General features: G+C 37.9%; 1 protein-coding gene across 4 annotated transcripts in view; it reads left to right on the top strand.

Moving 5' to 3' along the window:
• CCDC171 (coiled-coil domain containing 171) overlaps positions 1–19,270 on the top strand; it is a 166,056-nt gene that overhangs the window by 110,301 nt on the left and 36,485 nt on the right. For all 4 annotated transcript variants that reach the window (XM_050986505.1, XM_050986506.1, XM_018918358.3 and 1 more), the window contains one exon: positions 5,968–6,099. In XM_050986505.1, the coding sequence (XP_050842462.1) occupies positions 5,968–6,099 (132 nt within the window). The remainder of the gene's footprint in view (positions 1–5,967; positions 6,100–19,270) is intronic.

Here is a 19,270-nt window from a genome sequence, read left to right as displayed (position 1 = left end):
TGCAAAAAACCATTTCTGGATCAAATTAATATCTTATTCAACAGACCATGTAGCGTGTGTATGTAGTAATATGAGAAAGCTTGAATTAATCTTATAGGTAAGTCTGGGATGGTAGTCTGCTCTGAAAATTAATTTCCATTATCTTGACTAGTCCTGAAGGGGGAAAAAAAGCCAGAAAAAAAAAAGCCAAGCACACCCAAAACATCAATTTTATGAGATGTATCTCCTTTACACAAACAGTGTTATTCAGTAATTAATGCTCTCTTAGAAAGCACCTGTGAAATGGCTTGTTTTGTAATTAAATACAAATTTGTATGGCAGTAATCAGAAAGGATAGTCGCTGAATCAGTATGCTAATACAGAGATTTTCAGTAGTTATTCTGCTGAGGTAAATATTCAGTATGACTAATTGTGATAACGTATGGCCACCTACACTAAGGTATGTCAAAATGCTATTTAAAGCCCCACTATCAACAGAAGACAGACCCTTGGATTTGAGGACATATTTCTTTTGATGAATGAATATGCAATGGTCTGATGGCTTTTAATGATGACTCAAACCTAACTGTGATGGCCATGGAACAAGTATCCATTAAAATGTTTCCTCTTCTGTCCTATAAAACAATCTTGTCTGAGCAAAATGCATTGTGATTTGGTGTAGTTTGGTTTTTATCCCTCATAGGGAAAAAAAGAGAAAGGTTTGATGGGGTGTTTTTGCAGTTCAGTTGAGGAGTTTGGTTCCAAATACATTCTGCACCTCATTGTCTCTAACTGTGTCTATAATTTTCCAGTTTTTAAGTACTTGATTTAAAATGCCTGCAGTTTAAGATACGCAGTCTTGTCACAGACTTGTCACAGGCAGTCTCTTGACTTCTGGAGTGATCCTTGGTTGCTGAGACATCCTGATGGAAAATATTGTATCTGAAATTATATAGGCCTTCATTCAATAAGATGAATATACACTTTTTGTAGTAATTTCCTTACTTTCACAGCAGACTCAGACTGGTATTAAGAGCAACCGGTATTAACAGATTTACTCAATGATCTGACAGGGTGCTGTGGGAGGTACTTCTTTGGATATTACTTTTGCCAAATCCTGCAGCAAATAATTTGGGGTCTGTATTCCCTTAAATGGATTACACTTAGATTGATCACTGTTTTCTAGAGAGCCCAAAGTATATGAATGTATCATGAGGAAAATAATCTGTACCAGCAACTTACTTGAAAAACTGCTGTTATCAAGACTATTCAGTATTATTCATTTGTATATTCATTTGTATTTTTAATATATAGTATTCATTTGTATATTCATTTTTATTTTTAATATAGAGTAAAAAAACTTTAGCAATTCATACTAAATGTGGAAAAATAGGAAGTGTTCATGAAGGTTTAATTCTATCCAACAATGTATAAAATATTATTCTTCTTAGTTCTATGATCATTTGTATAACACTATAACAAAGACTTGCCCATTCAAAGCAGATACTATGTAACTTATTTCTGTTAAAATGCTTCCCATGGCAAAGGACTGTGTCCAGAGGTGTGCATGTTTTAAACCTGTGTAATATGGCCCCTACTCGACATGCTGCCCTGGAGGTACAGACACTATGCAGCTAAATCAGCCACATACTTGCAAGACTGTGGTTAAGACTAAGATTTGCATTCAAACTGCTTTCTTCTACTTTAAAAAGTTCTAAACTCATTTTTGTCTGTTGTATGCTGCAGGCAGAATACATAGCAGTGTGGTATAAACCATTTTGCTTGTACTCTTTTAGAATGATTTCTGTATTTGCAGTTTCTCTTATATCAGCAATATGGTGATCTCAGACAAACAGATTAAATCTCTCATTTCCATTCACTTCTCACCAAATCACTATAGATCTTGTTCTGCTCTTTAAATTGCAGATGATATGCAATTTAAAAAGTAGTAGGACATTAAAGAAAAATAAACCCAAAATAAGTTTTTTTTAAATGTAGAGTTGGTGAACTTTGAACTTTTAAAATATTCTCATATATAGCTTATATTGTGAAGTGTATATCCATAAATAATTTTTTTTTTCACCATAAGAAAGCATTGAGTTAGGAACAAAATAAAAAACTAAAATCACAGGTTTGTTATACCAGTCAGATAGCAAAAGGGAAAAAACATTAGGATGGCTGAGCACATTCTAATACCATTTACAACTTCCTAGGATTTAGTACCATGTCTCTATTAGCGTAACTGGATATACCACGTCAAACTGTGAATAGAAAAACCAATATAAGTACCAGAGAGGACTGTAGGCAAAACTACTATTATCTTAAGCAGCAGAAAATTTTAAAGTCCGTTTTTGGACATGTAGAATTAGCCCATCAAATTCTACACCTTGGTTCAGTCAATAATGTAACTTCAGTTTATTATTCAGTTTCAGCTTTGATCTGAATTAATGAGTACTTTATTGATTTTAAATTGAGTGGCTATAGTGTTGTCTTCTTTGTTGCTCTCCTAATTAATTAAAAAGTTAAACACTGTCATAAGTCACTCTTCTCCTTCATTTTAAAATGCTATGAGTATTGTAGTAGAGTGTGGATTTGTGACTTTACCTGTTTTCTTATAGTGTTTATATATGTCTAAACTGAAAAATGTAATGATCATATTTAGAAGCATGCTGTCATGATACTTAACTATACTCTGTATAAAATCACTTTTGAAACTTTTCAGTCTCAGCTAAAATTATGTTTACCAAAATCAGAAATGCACAAAACCTTCACAAACAATGGAAAAATATAAATTTATACAATTTTAGAATATAGGGAAGAAGTGAAACTCGTTTTAGACATCTTTAATCATTGCAATATGCCTAATTAGCTGATTAGGTGTTTTAGATTTTAATATAAAACTCTCTAGCCTCAGGAGACCTTTCAGACAAAATGGTTTTGCTTTAGATTTCATATGTAAGAAAAAAAAATAATGAAATACAAAAAAGCGCTGAAAATTGAATTTTAAAGCTTAGCTTCATAGGATGGTTCTTTTGCCTGTTGAGCTTACAAAAATACCCTCTTTTAGAAAAGAAACTAAATTACCCATTTTATCTTTGCCTCATGGTTCTGTAATGTAAGTTTGTATGTGAGTACTGTTTTTACTGCATTAGAGAATGAGGAAATAAATACAGTTTCCCAGTCCTGCTATTTCGTTTCTGGATCTCAAAAAGCCAATAGACAGAAGTTATTAAATTAGTTCTTTACTAAGATTTCATACAGATCTGGTCTCTCCAACATGAGTCCATGCAGGCATGACCATTATAGCTTTTCAGTCCTTGAACAGGTAGGCAGCTTGGAATGTTTTCACTTCTAGTGACACAATATAGTACATTTGTACAGCATACACCTAGTCTTTTGTTCTTACAATTTTCCCTGAACCCTCATGAGTATTTTTTCAAAAGGAAAAATCTGTATTAATTTTCAATTTCTCAGTATGCATAGTGATAATGAGATGTACTCCCTACAATCTAAGTATTTACAAACACAAAAAAAGTGTTTGGTTTGTTTTTTAATTGTGAATCCTCATGTCAAAAATCATACTCTATATACTCTATATACTCTATCATACTTTTCTGATACAGTGATATTAATGGCATTTGTATATCACAATACAGCCATTTTAAAAACGGGTTTTAATTTTTACTGTTCAGTGAGTGTCAGACCCCAATACTGAAATAGAGAGTTTGAAACTAATAGGGTTAAAAGGACTTCTACTGTCTGTATTGTGTATATATTATACCTACATTGCTTATACATTGTTTTTTTCCCCCTAGTATTAGCAATCTGCTTTTGTACTTTGACATAGGGATTTCCCTTGTGAATTTTGTCACAGAAAAAAGAGAATCATCAATATCGCAGTTAAACTTGACTTTCAAAGCTAATAGTATCTCATTTGGGGGCTGAAATTTAATAAATTTTCTTTGATTCTGTTTGAGTTTTTAAACATCAAACAATGAATTGGCCAGGGTGCAGTAAAATATTTAGATCTATTGACTACGGTTCAGAAGGGTAGAAGGCAAAACACTGGTGGTTTGATGTTGATAAATTCTTAGTACCTTAATCCACATTAATGTTTTCTTTTATCTGTGTGCATATTGGCAGCAAAGACACTGAAAAGTTGCTGTGTATATAAGCTATAAAAATGTAAATCAGGTGTGTGCGTGCGTGTGTGCGTGTGTGCATGTGTGTGTATTTAAAGCAACGTATTTTGTTATCTTCAGCAAGGTTAACATCTGACCAGAATTACACATGCTGACAGAAGACTCTAGAGAGTATGTTTGTTCCACAGGACTGTGTATCCTGAACCTAGTGCACTATGTGTGCAAAAAATGTGTAGAGGACCTTTCCTGTTATAAAAATTGCATCATAGTGCATATGTTTGGCAGCCACAGGTATTGACAGGAATTCTTTAGGTCAACTTGGGAAATGTAGGGCTCCCTATTCCCACAGAACAGAGGAACGAATAAAATGAAATCTCTTCTTCTTTGTATCAGTAGATTTGCACATGCTTCTTTCAATCAGAGCAGATTTCAAAGGCTCTGCTATTATTTGAAATCTGTTCACTCATAATCAACATTTTACAAGAATCTAATTTTGTAAGTGGTTACAGAAAAGTAATCTGGGATTTAAAATGAATAGATTTATGTTTTAATTCATGTTCAGTACATTCTTATGGGCAAGGCAGCCTCTAAAAAACCCTGACATTTATTAAAATAGTACTTAGGGTATATCTATTGATTTATATGTATTTAGAATATACCCAGTATATGTTTTAGTATATATACAGTGTATGTTTTAGTATTAGACTGTGTATTAGGTCATTAGAACAGTAATTTTTTTTCAGTACTCTATATTGCTACTCAATAGATGCAGTGTATGCCAAATGAATGGATTTAATCTATTCGTTTGTAGTAACATATATTTGTATGTGTGTCTATCCGTCTGTGTTAGAATATAATCTGACGACTGGGATCTCCTGTAGACGGACATTGTACATTTTGTATTAAATAGAATGAAAAACGGATGTGCGGCATCATATGGCGAGTGAGCATAAGTGGTGTGGCTGCTGAAGGCGCGCGTAAAATCCGCTCGGCGGCCTGTCCGCGCTGGCAGACGGACGCACGACATGTTGCGATAGGCAGGGCAGCGCCGCGCTGCCTTCCAGGAGCGCTCCGGCCTTCCCGCTGTGCCGCGCCGCGCCCGAGGACAGCAGCGGGCGGCGCTGCCACTCGCGGCCGGCAGGTGGCACTGCGACACCAACGGCGCGCCGGGCACGGACGGCCCGCGCTTTGTGCGGAGCCGGGGCTGCGCGCTGCGCGGGAACTGCCCCGTGCTGTCAGCGCCGCCGAGCGCCCGGTGTCCTGCACCGAGCCCGCCAAATGCAAGCACATCCTCCTCCCCTCCCCCCCACCCCCGACCCTTATTAATTGGAAAGCTACAGGTTAGTTCGTTTTGCTTTATTTGTGGATTATTCATTTTATTCTGACTTTTGACTGAGTTGTTTCCAAGTGAACCTTATTCTGGAGGACTGGTACCAGAGCAGACAGAACTCACATGCCAGCTTCTCATTGATGTGACCACCTGAACTTTTTAATTTCGCAGCTCCTGTTTGCTTCAGTTAGAAGTTCAGTTAATGTTTCTTTTCTTACGAGGTTTTTGCAGGCGACAGATCTGTGAAATGTAAACGCCAGCTGGGCTACAGAGCCCTTAGTGTCTTTTCCTCTCATTTCAGACCAGGGGAAGATGCTTTTTCTTCTTAACATTCTCTCCCAGCACTCTGAATTAGAGATTTATTTGCAACGAAAAATCAATTAGTCCTAAATTTATTCATGGATTTCAGGTCCAGCGATCAATGCAAGTCCACTCAGTGGGCTCAAGGGGACCCAGTTCATCCCAGTTAATGTGTCTGAAGGGGAATTACCATTGATGCTGTTTTTTTCCCTTTAGGTCAGAGATCAGGCCTTGCTGCTGTGTACTGCAGCAGCCACGAATGACTTCACCCTGGAGCTACCCAAACTGCACCTGGAGACCTTTTCAGAGGAAGGGCTGAAGGGCAGGCCAGAGGCTGCAGCATTTCAGGTTAGAGTCTAAAATAATCCTGTTTCTTGTTTTCGTTTTTTTGCAACTGAGAACAAGAAGCTAGACTGCTTTGAATGTGTTGAAAAAAAAAGCTTCAAAACTAATGTAGTCAACACTTGAAAGAGAAATAATTTTCATATATACTGTTGGATGTGGTATTTCAGAGATGACATGAACTTTTAATTTGGCAAGTACAATGTTAAATAACTGACAAGGATATGACCATGGAAAAACAAAAATTCTATATTTGAAAATTAATATCACTGTATCCCACCCCCTTTCTCTGCTTAATTTAAGCAAGACAAGTAGAAATTAGAAATGGGGGGAAAAAAGACAAGATTTTTATGCTGCTACTTGGTCAGTATCAGGTTTTTTCATGTTTCGGTTTTAGAATTAACAATGATCTTTAGCATTCTTAATTTAGAAGAAACTGCTATTTGGATACTTTAGTACAGGAGCTGTTTTGTTTATGTAGGTTTAAATATTTATGTGTTTCAAAATGCTAATTTTATTAGGAGGAAACTGGGGAAAAGAAGAGAAATTAACTAAAAATGTACGAGTCTTCATCTGTAAAAATGGATTCTGGGCAATGCCTCCTTATTGTTTCTAAGTTTGTTATGTCCTCTTCTATATAAACTATGCCTTAGTCATTATAGCTGTGCAGAATACATTATCATTAAAAGCAGAATATTTCGTTTTCCCAGTGAGAGAACAAACGGCAGAGTGAGTACATATTTCTTTCATTGTGCTCTTTTATCTGAATCAGAGAGAGTATAAGTAGTCAAGTAAAGTGCAAGGATATTATGAAATGAAAATATTGCATAATGTGCATACTTTTCTGTAGTAACCTTTTTAAATTTATTATAGATTTTCAGTTCTACCTGCAGTATATAACTGCAGGAACAGCATCACAAAACCAAACATTCAAGAAAGGCAGATGCTAAACTGGAAATTTCTCACTCTTGCCCTTTTGCATGCATTTCTTTCAAAATGAAAAATATTTAAATTATGTGTGTGTTATCATGTTTCCATAATAAAGTAGTAATATGTAGCACCGTGAGATTCCTGTGCACCTTAGAAAGCACAGCTGTACGTCTCTGGCAGAGGGTAGGTTGCAAATGCTTCCCCATACAGTGATGATCACTTTTAAAGCTGCACAAAAAGCTCCACAGGTGCACCTTTATTTTAAGAAGCTGTCATAGAAATCCCTAGCTTTTAAATACCACTCTTCTAATTCAGAAGCCTGTTTGGTGATACCTGCTTCTGTTTTTTTGTCTCATCCCAACTTCCATACTTTTTTGACCTTCCAGTGATTGCAGAAGCATTTCCAAGATAGTCTATTCTGTCATTATTTCTAAGAACAGAAACGGAAGTATAAAAAGTTGCATTTCATATTTGAACAGAGTACTTTCTTGTGCTATAGCTAACCCATAGTAATGCTTATGCTGCACTGGTGGTGCAGTGATGTAAACCTACTTTTTGTTTACCTGACAGCTTCAGTTACACTTGGTTACTCTGTGCATACACAAACAGCTCCAATCGTTCAGTTTGTATCACTGTGAGGTTCCTTTCCTCCTTCCCTTTCTCCTTTTATCTTTTGATTCTCTTCCTTCCTCTTCTCTCCCTATCTCTAGTTACATAGTGCTTTTTTGATAACTTTCTAAGCAGGCTGTAAAGATTTTCCTATTAAATCTTCCTTTTATAGCTAGGAGTCAGCTAATTGATGTTAATTCCATGCAAAACTACATTAAGAGCAGTCCTGTAATTTTGAATGAGGCAAACTGTGAGAAATCACTTTATGGACACTTCTCTTTAAAACCAGTGAAATTGTTTGCCTGCACGTTCTCTAGAACTGTTAAAGTTAGTCTGTGGTAAGAATGACTCTCTTAAAGACTTTATTATCTACAAGTGTTAGACATCAGGAGTTTTTCCCCAAGTTTAAATTTATTGATATTTGATAGTATATTTTTTTAATTTGCATGAAGAATTAAGATCTTAAATTAGACAGTGTGATAGGGATGAAGCACTGGCTATCAGAACTGTTGAGCACTGACAGAACATGACATTGTCCTATTTTTATTATTCATGCATCCAGTTTGTAATAGGTGGCTGAGATCAGTAATGAATTATATATCCATTGGTCTGAGTGTATCACTTCTTCATTGTATGGAAGTGGCATGTATCTTTAAAAAAATTGTACTCTCTAGTTTCAGCCTCGAGGTAATGAAATGAAGTGTTTGGAGACACCATTCTGTATATCTTCTCCAAAGCCTGCACTTTATGGAATGGCTCCTAAATTGCAAAGTTATGTAGTAGATTGAAGTGTTAAGTTGTTCAACAAGCATATCCTTGCACTAAGCATCTTCTAAAGCCCCATGCAAGTAGTGAAAGTATGACTTAATTCATAGGCATTTGTTAAATTCTTGAGGACTGCAGGAAAATTACTATAATAGTTTGAAAATGTCATTTCAGTTGGATAAAAAATGAAAAAGGTGTAGTATCTTTAAGATTAAAATATATTTACTATAGCTTTGAAAAAGTCTCACCTAATATTTAATTGCTATGAAGAATGTTATGTCACAAAATTATGCTATTTGTTATTTAAGTTTGAAAGTAGAACATTATACTATTGTTTTCAAGCACTTGGAACACAGTGAACACATCATTTAAGGTGCGCTGTTCTGGCCATGCCCTGATGTTCCTACTGGAGACAGAAAGTGGAACCATATGTGAACCCTCCTATGAGTACAGGATATAGGGTTCAGCAGGCAACTAAAATGACATGGTATTGCCAATTCTAGTAGTCTTGCTTGGCAGATGACTATTTAAATTAACCAGTAAAGGTTATCAGCTCTTTATAAAATGCAAAGTTCAACTGTGTTACATCTTTTGAATGAGAATAAAGTTACTTAATAATCTTAACACTCTCTTCTTTTTTGGCTCACAGAAAAGTGGGCATTCAGAAAACTAATTCTGAATTGTCTCAAGTACTTTTACATCAAAAATGTAATTGATACTAATGCCAAGAATTTTTACCTAAAGGCAATTCATAAATCCCCCAAATAAATCCAATGAGATTTAAATGTTTATGTATAAATAATTAAGCATTGGTACATTATCAGTTTAGGTTTCTTCTGTTTGGAGAGGTAGACACAGAAAGGTAGAAACTGGTATGAAAAAAACTTTTTGAAACAAATTTAGGTACTTCATACATATGTTAATGTTATGTTTTAAAGGAATTACTACATTTGTGCTAAAATTACTTCTAAATATTTATCAGCATGATCCAACTTATCTGAAGACATGACTTCAGATTCTAGTTGAACACAGAAGAGAAACTGGAAAAGGATCAGGCGGTGCTGGTTGACAGTGGCTTCACACGAGGCAGCTGTGCCCAGATGGCCAAAAAGGCCAATGGCATCCTGGCCTGGATCAGCAACAGTGTGGCCAGCCGGTCCGGGGCAGTGATTGTCCCCCTGTACTCAGCACTGGTGGAGGCCACACATCATGTGCTGTATCTACTTCTGGGCACCTCCCTCACTCACTACAGGACAGACACTGAGAGGCTGGAGTATGTCCAGAGAAGGGCAATAGAGCTGGGGAAGGGTCTGGAGCACATATCCTGTGAAGAGCAGCTGAAGGAGCCGGTGTTGTGTAGCTTGGAGAAAAGGAGTCTCAGGGGACACCTGTCCTGGTTTAAAGGACAGGTGTCTGCCAGAGAAGGTGGGAACCTCCCTTGGAATGGGAAATGTAGCCCTCTTCCCTCCAAATTATTACAACTCTGAAATTACGGGGGTTTCAGGCAAAGATATAAGAAAAGGAAAAACAGTTCTTTATTACTATCTATGTATATGTATAACAAGACAAACAAACAGCAACAGCTATGGCACCAACACCAACCAGAGCACATCCCGGTCCCAGCAGTCTCTCGGCCGCAGGCGCCTTCCCCGTCGGTGCAGTTCTGGCTGCAGCCAGCAGGGGTGCTGCTGGCTCCCGGCGGGCAGGGCGGGTGCGGTGACTCCCCGCGGCTGCAGGGGGCGCTGTGGCGTGAGTCCGGCCGCTGCCCTCACGTGGGCAATGGCGGGCAGGCCGGCGGAAAGGGGCTTCCTTCACAAACCCCAGTGGCAGCTGAGCCCAGCACCCCTCTGCATGGCAAAATGGACTGCAGCAGGACCCTCGGAGCAGCCAGCTGGAACAGCAGACGTGGCCACACCTCGGGTGGCCAACAAAGGGTACCAAAGACTCCAGAGCTGTGGCTGGAGCTGTGGAGTCCCTGTGAAAATGGGGTGTCAGGTTAAAGTGCAGCAAAAAATCCGAAGCAGTGACAGAAAACAGCAGGGCTGGGCAGCGGCGGAAAAAGGGTCTGGGCAGCGGCAGGCAGGTTGCTGCAGGCAGCTGCCACAAGCCACCAGGAGAGTCTCCCTCCAGGAAAGACTGGGTGTCAGGGTCCCCTTCCCAGGGAGGTCGGATGTTGGAAAGGTCCCAGTTGAACAGCTGCTCTTGCAAGCGGACACTCACCCTTGATAAGGAGATGTAGTGAAAGACGAAAGGTCTGCAGTGGCAGCGAACCCTGTGGCCTGACAGCCCGGCACCAAAGCCTCACCTGTACGCTCGGATCCCAGGAGGGAGAGAGCAGGAGCCAGGCACCAGCCCAGCTGATCTCCCCCAGCCAAAATCTCATGGTATCTCTGCACTTCCCAAGACAAAGCCCCACAGCCAAGAGACAGCAGCAAAATGCACCCTTTCCTCTCCTCCTCCTCTCAGCTACATCCTTTGTGTCTTAACTATTCTCATTAACATCTCTTAGGCAACAAATGAGAAAAAATTTCATGAGAGAAATAAAAAAACCCAAAAAATCCTAACCTACCACACCTCATTGCTCTCCATAGCTACCTGAAAGGAGGTTGTAGTCAGGTTGTAGTCAGTCTCTTCTCCCAGGCAGCTAGTAACAGGATAAGAGGACATAGGCTCCAACTGTGCCTGTGCCCTCAGAAAGGTGGTAAGGCATTGGAATGGACTTACCGGGAATATAGTGGAGTCACCATCCTTGGAGGTGTTCAAGGAACAGCTGGATGTAGGACTTGATGCCATGGTTTGTTGGCGTGGTGGTGTTCGGTCAAGGGTTGATGATCTTGGAAGTTTTTTCCAGCAACAGCAATTCTGTGATTCTCTCCTCCAGGTGAGTTTGAGACGGTTAAGTTTTCACTTTGTCTTGCCTCTCTCTGTTTTTGTCTCTCTCTGCCACATGCTCTCGTGCTCTGCTGCCTGTCTGTGTGTGCCTGTCTGTCTCTGCACACTCCCCATGGCACACATGCCCTCCTGGCTGTGCACTTGCTGCTGTGTGCACACTGACCACGTGCTCTTGCTTTCCCTGTCCTTGCATGTCTCCTCTCTCCGCGCTACGCATTCTTGAGCTTTCCTTCAGTCAGGGTCTGTGTGCTACTCTGCCTGGGTCTTGCTTTCTCTTCTGCTTCCTGTGCCTCTTTCCCACTCCATCTTGCTTGCTCTGAATCAGTCTTTCTGTCTGTCCTGTCCCTCTGCCTCTCCCTTCCACCTGCCCCATCTTGCTTCCTCTATCTTCAGCATGTATCCATCTGTTCATGCAGGTTTAGGAAGCCCACATGGGATTTATATGTACTTCTTTGCCATTCTTAGGTGTTTTGAGGTAATTTTAAATGAAAAGTGCAGTAATAAAAGGCTTATAGTTTTAGAAATAAAATAGTCAAGTACTGACATATATTCAGTGTTAGCATATAATCTAGCAGTATAAATTTACATAGAAGTAGGTTCTTACCATTTATGCATTCATGCATGATTTAGTCATGCATTATCTAATTGTGCTGTAGGTCCACTTTTTCTAATTAATTGGACAAACATAAATGTAGTTTTAGGAGCTTCCTAATTTGTATTTATTTTCACTTGTTTATTAATTTTAGATTTATGCTTGATAGATTAGATGGTGAAAGATATGCATAATACTGCTGATAATTTCCCTCAAAATAATAAACACTTTCTCATTTCTGTGTTCACTTGTCAATAAAAAAGTTCTTACCAAATTGAGGAAGCAAGTGATTTCAAAGGTAACATTATAATTCTGTCATCAGATCTTATCCTGTGTACAGGGCTTCTCTTTCAAACATAAATCAGTTTAGTAAGAGGACTTAAGGAGATTAATTAATTGTAGAGCAGCTGCTTAAAAACAGTATTATTAGTATTTTAAATCTTGTGCTTCTGTTTTAAAGTTTTTTCTTTTATTAACATGGCTGTTAAAAAAAAATTCTCTTAATACTTCAGAAGGAAAAAATGGTTTCTAGAGTCTTAAAGATGCATCATGCACACTCTTGTAGTGTTTTATTCTTACTTGCATTTATTTCTTTTATTTTTACACTGTTTCGCCAGAGAAGGAACTATCAATTGAATTATAGAGGCCAGAATGCTGCCTCTCTGGTATCAGACTGCTGTTTCTTGTCAGGTAAAACTGAGTTTTCATTGTCCAGGAGTTAAGCAGCTGCTATCAGCTGGGCTGCCCTCCCACTTTCTAAAGGACTAATTTCTTCTTCTGCTCTCCAAAAGGACTACTTTCATACCTATTGTCAAAATGTGGTTCTTCTGGACTGACCACAAACTTGTCTAAAATATACTGTTTAAAGAGAAAAGTGAATCTTTATTACTCTACTGCTACTTTTGAGTTGAAATGCTCATAAATAAGTAAATGTTTCAAAAGTGTTAGAGTGGGGCAACACCTCTTGCAAACCCGACCTATTGCAAACTTCAGTCTATCAAATATAAAGTTGGTGTAGGACTTAAGCAATGATTGACAGCTAAGTAAAGTATGAATAACCGGATTGAAGAGATGTAAAGTGGAGAACTCTAATTTAATCTTCTTGAAAGAGTTCAACTGGTATTTGGCGTCATGTCTGTGGATATATTGTATCACACTGCTAAATATTTAGAAGCCATTTTACCATAATTCTATATAATTGCTTTAAAACATAAAATTAATGTATATTAGGAAAATATTATTTAAAATGTTAAAAAATGAGACATCTTCTAAATGCCAGTGATGTTGGAAATTTGCCTTCTATAATTTGAATTTCACACTGTTTCTTCTTTCTGCCACTTAAATGCCACTTAAATGAGGTTGACCTCATTTCCTCTTCACAGCATTTCTGTTAGCAGTCTTTTTTTCCTTTCCCATACAGGCCCTTTCTCCTTCCCTTTTTTCTCTGCTCCTTATCTCTTTTCCTTACCTCTTTCCCTCACTTTTGCAGAGGCCTTTCCACTTCTTTATTTCTTCAGTTGCCTTTCTTCATCCTACTAAATTAGGACAGATTATATGAAGAACTTTTTCAGAGGGTGTTGTAGTTAGCTGGAACAGTCTTGCACTCCAGTCCTGCTAAGTCTTGGCCTTATGGAATGTAAATATCAAACTCAGTGTCTGTAATCACCAATCAATCAATTATTGAAAACTCTCTTTGTGCCTGTGACATTACTAACTCTTGTCCAGCCCCTTTTGTAAGCACCATCAGTTTTGTAAAAACTTTGCAGCTAAGATGATGATTATCTTGATTATCTTGAATGCCAAAGTTAGTATATAATAATTTAACCTTTCAGTAACCTTTCTCAATTGAAAGTTTACTTTTTTGGCCTTATCAAGCAATCAGGCTTTGTCCACTTAGACTTTATCATAAATTTATATCTGTTGCATGGGGGCGATGTCTTAGGAATTATCTGCGCTAATATGCAAGAAAACTTTAAGAACTTTAAGAATTTATTTAGTTTTGCTTCTGCTTGTAATCCTGGGATTTTTTTTCACCTGGTTACCAGGATGCTGCATGTTGTAGCAGGAGACATCTTTCCTGTTTGCTACTCACTGTCCTTTCATGAGAAAAATTACTCTAGAGTCATGGTGATCTCAATATGTATCCAAAGCTGCCTCAGTCAATAAGAGCAGACTCCTAATAGCTGTAATTGAAAAATAAAGCATCATTTAATCACAGACAATATCAAATATAGTTCTCACAACACCATGTTAGGCAGATTTTTTTATTTCAGAAATCCTGTTTTTCAGAACTGCATGGGTTTGTCTGTGCACAGCATCTTCAGAAAAGAAGTAGTTTTCACAGATAGCAACAGTGTAAATTTGTGACTTTTTCCTAGAGAGTGTGTACTGTGTACCATGGCAATGCAGACAAGTCCATTAAGAAGCACAGATATTTAATTGTTGGTAATCATGTGGGTTACAAATTAAATTCATGAAGTGAAAACCATGAATGATTGGAATTGTCTGGAGTCTTACATTTTTTGTACTGGGTCTTTTAATTTCAAAAACTCAAAATATGCTGAGCAAGTGAGCCTAAGCAATAGAACTTAATAAGACAATAGACTATATTACATAAATGTTTAAGCAGCAGAAACAGAATCAGACTATTTTCTATTCTTATATTTAAAAAAAACCTTCTTGCTGAAATGCGGAGACTTTTGTTTAGTCTTTTCTTGTTGGCTTAACTACTTATTAGTCCATTATTATAAAACATATGTCTCCTTGTTATTCTTATCAATTGCTTACTGAGTAAGAAAAAATTATTAATGATTGCAGTATATTAGTACAAGAATTTTGTAATGAAATCATCGGAGACATTGCTGCCCAGATACTGCATTTTGGTGGACCTTGTAGTTAAAGACCTGGAAGAGGAAGGGTTATCTACAACTTGAGTGAGTTTGTTATGGCTTAGTGATTTGCTGATTGATTTCATTTGCTGTCAGTTAAGGCTTTCTTAATGTCAAGCTTTCTTTGCATAATGCCTTGAAAAAAAGACTGATGAAGATTTTTCAGATTGATGCTGCTTATATAAACTGACCCTGGTTTGCCCTTCTGCATGACAATAAGTGACAGCAGTTAGACAAACAGCAATGAATATGCAACTAAAGGATTAAGAAAAATACAGTAAACCTTTCAGAATATAAAACTAGGCATAAAAAACAAGCGTGCTCTTATTTCCACACATATCATGTATTGAAGGAGTAGACTGGGGTAGCTAGGGTAGCATCTTAAATGCTTTACAACTGAGGTAAAATTCAAAGATGATAAGTTTTGAAAGGATTGAAAGTTAAATTCTTTTGTTTTACCAGATGCTAACAATTGGTCACTAAATAATTTTGGTGGGGGGTTTGGTTGAGAATTTTGGTGGTGTTTTGTTGTTAGTGTTTTTTTTGTTTGTTTGGTTGGTTTTTTGGTAGAAAGGGTTGTATAAATTTTGGCTTATAAATCTACATATGTTATTACCTACAAATTTTGGTTTTTACATCGTTTTTTTGCAGGAATCATAGCAAGTTATTTTGAAGCTGTTGTCTTGATTTTTCATTTACTGAATTGATTGCTTATCTAGTGACATATTAGATTGTGAAAAGCACAAATTCTTGGGATTCATAATATCTTTGCTATAGGTGTCCCACGACTAATATGCTTTAAATAGGGCACTTAATACTTGTCCCAATTTCATTATATGATTTTAGAACTCTCCTTTCATTATGGTCTCTTCTCTCATTTTTGAACTCTCCCTGTTAAATGCGAAAAGGTGGTAAGAAATTAGGGGGTGAGGAGAGAATGGAGACAGCTGGAGAGTGCTCTAATTAATGGAAATAAGATGTGAATGTGTAACTGTTGTGTAAACCTGAATAATAAGGATATGCAGACTGCATGTTGGCATGTTGTAAAGGATTGGATCTTCTATGGCTTTTAAGAAGATAATATTCATGGAATGACAAAAAATTGTTTATCCTCCTGGAACTTTTATAGAACTTGAGATTCCTCTGGATTGCGCCAACATTAGGAACTTTTTTGGTAAAAGAGCAGTTCTAGACTAAAGATCGGGAGAGAAGAATAATCCTTTCCACCTTGTGGGCAAACTTATCATGTACATTTAATGCCTGAAGACTATATTTTAGTTCTGATTTCTCTCTGTAAAGTGGCAGATTGTTTGTTTTTTTCCACTACAAGGACCCATTAGTGGATCCCCCTCATTCTCTTCATCTTAAGTGAAAAATACTAAAGGGAGAGACCTGCCATTGCCACAGTGCATAGTGCCAGATTTTCCCTCTATCCAGTTTTCCAATCTCAGATATTTTTGGGTTTGGTTAATATTGTGCAAGCAAAAAATTACAAGTTGAAGTTTACATTCTCAAGTTTTTACACATGCTTGTAAAGACCACAGGACTGGGTTTTAAGCAGATCCCCCTACATGTCAAAATGTGATGTTTGCCTGGACCTTGGAAAAGGTCATTGTCCTAGATGCTCAATTTTTTCTGTCTTATTCCACATGAGACTTGCTGCAAATTTTACTGCTTTGGGAAATAGACTGTGGGATTGAATAAACATTTTATGCCTACAGGGCACACAGAATAGCAGTAAACTGGTTATCCCTGCTTTAAAACAGATTGGGCAGGGAAAAGGACAAAAAAAAAAGAGTATAAGAAGCAGTGCTAAAATGTCTCCAGAAGTTTTCCCAGGCTTCACCATTTTAATTGACAGATGTTCGAAAATAGTAGAAATCATCTGTAGTTTCTAGTGTTTGTAAGCTATGGAAGTGATTTCTCTCTTACCAACATTCATAGGCGCAATTACTCATAAATCACCTAACTGCAAGTAGTGACCCAACTCTGAAAAATGGATAAAGGAAATAGTGATGAATTAACATCAGAAGTAGTTTGAAAAATGCTACTCTCTTGGGTCTTTTTAAGTTAGGATGGCCTAAGTTAATTTAGGCCTTTCAGTTCGGATCAGTGGATAAGAACCATCTGCTTTTGTTGATCCACCATTAAGGTCACTACTCAAGTACATGATACTGTGATGCCTGCAGTCATTACCAAATTCAGTAGAAAGATTAGGAAGGGCCTTCTCAGTCTCATTACCACACCCCATGATATGGGCTGTTTTACTTCTGATTCTGTTAGTAAAGAATACTTTATGCTTTCTAGGCAAATTTACCTCAACATTGCCTATCCTCCTTCGTTTTCTCCTTTCATAGTTGCTATAAGCCTACAGTTTTATAAACAGAATTCAGAAAGTCACTTTATCTCTTATGCTTCTAAGGAATGGTATCTAGTTGTTGACTGTTGGCAAGACCAGGGCCAGGCTTTATTCGCCAGGCTCCCAACCTAATAATCTGAATCACATTCTGCAATCTTAAGTTCCTACTTACTGAAAAGACATTTGGTGCATTTGCTGAAGACAAAGCAGAAAGTCATGTCTTCCAAAATGTTATTTAGAAGGCTCATCTGGTAGAAACATATTGTTGGTCTGAGTGAGGACAACAAGAGCTCTGCCATCAGAAAAATTAATGTCTTCTCTTTTCTTAAGGAAACTTCCCAGTCTGGCCATTATGAGACTCTCTGGCAGTGACAATTCCCAACATCAGAGACTTTGACTGTTGGGAGTGAAGTCCCTTCACAGTGGGTGGCTCCAGTGAGCTGACAGGTGCCCTGCTTGACTCCTCACACAGCCCACCCTCACATGCCATCAGACCAGTTTCTTTACAGGTCCCAGGTGTTCCATAGCAGTGTCTCAGATGTCTCAGTCCATAAAGCTGTTTATTCACAGTGCAGTAACACAGAAACAGCTCGAGCTGGTGCCTCTGAGCAGGACCCAGCAAAGGAACCCCAGATCTTTTACACCCTCAGTCTCCCTTGCTCTTCCTCCTGAGTCCTCAGCTTCTGTCCCCCCCCACTCTCTGTTTCCATCCACCTAGATGGTGTCACCAGTCTTCATCTTCTCTGTTATCCAAAAGCTAGGCAATTCCTAGCTCCTGATGTGTCTGTCAGTGTCCATTCACCTGGCTGCTGACATCCATATTCATACTCCTTGTTATCATGAAGTTTGGCAGCTCTCAGGTTCCCACACAGAGCTCAGATTACATCTCAATCTGTAGCTTGCCTGTCCAGCTACCTGGACCAGATGTATCACCCAGCTCTTTCAACCTGTTTTTCCAAGTGAAAAACATTCTTACTTAGCTTCTTGACCTCTTGCACAGAAGAGGCCAGACTTCAGTATAGTGGAGTCTCATTCATTCACCAGTTTTTAGCTTGTACTGGTTGGATTTATACCTTTCTGAGCTGAGCTCATCTCTCATATGACAAATGCCAAAAAGACAGACAAACATAATCACTTTTTCCCAACAAGAGTTTTCTTCACCTGTAAATCCATTGTTGTAGAACTAAATATTCAGAGATGATAGGGATAATTTTATTTGACTTCCTCAGATTATGGTGGTTAAAAGCAAACTTTGTGAAAAAATATTTTATTTATATAATACTAACCTTTAAGAATAGCAAATTTTCAAGCTCAGTGATGATGGCTCTTCTGTCAGAGATTTACTTTGGAAAGAGGGCTGCTAATGTTTGTGTTCATCTTGAGATTTGGTATTAGGCATACTGTGTTCTTTAAATTTCCACCTCATGTTCTGGAACAAAAGCTCTTGTCACTGAAATTTGTAATAAAACATTTTCATAGCATAAATTAAGTCTTGAAAGCAAGTCTGATTGAAAATCTAGCCATTTTCATGTTGTTGGAGTTTTTAAAATGTTGTTTAAGTATGTATGAAGCAAATTAGTTATTTCATTAACATCTGAGTTTAGGCAGAATGAATGGAGGACACCTGTCCATCCTATATGTGGCAGTTAACATTGGATTAGGGATGTGTCATTGAATTTGAGGAACGCAGTTCAACTTTACTTGATAATTATGTTCTCTAGAGAAATGGACTACTGCTTTTTCCTGTACTGCCGTCACGAATTTGTGTAATTAGTTGGAAGCCAAAATGAAAAAATTAATTTGCGATCCAACCAAACAGGTATACTTCAGAATTTCCTTGCAAACCTACAAAATATTGCTTTATTAAATACTTATGTAGGATTAAATACTTATGTCGAATTAAAATGCAGTGCTACCATGAGCATTCTTAAGAAGAACAGAAGAAATTAAGCAGGTGTTTCACAAAACTTTGCACAGTTTTCTAGCCCCTAGGCTGTTTAGACTTGGGCATTCACCTAAAATCTGGTACAAGGATTAGGACTCAGTAGTGAGTATTAATGTGTGAGCCACACAATCACAGTTGTCATATTGACTAAACCTGCTGGAAGAGACCTTGGTCTCTCCTGGTGAATGGCAACTGGG

This window comes from Serinus canaria, chromosome Z (assembly GCF_022539315.1).
Source record: "Serinus canaria isolate serCan28SL12 chromosome Z, serCan2020, whole genome shotgun sequence".
NCBI lineage: Eukaryota > Metazoa > Chordata > Aves > Passeriformes > Fringillidae > Serinus > Serinus canaria.
This window is presented reverse-complemented; position numbering and strand designations above follow the sequence as displayed.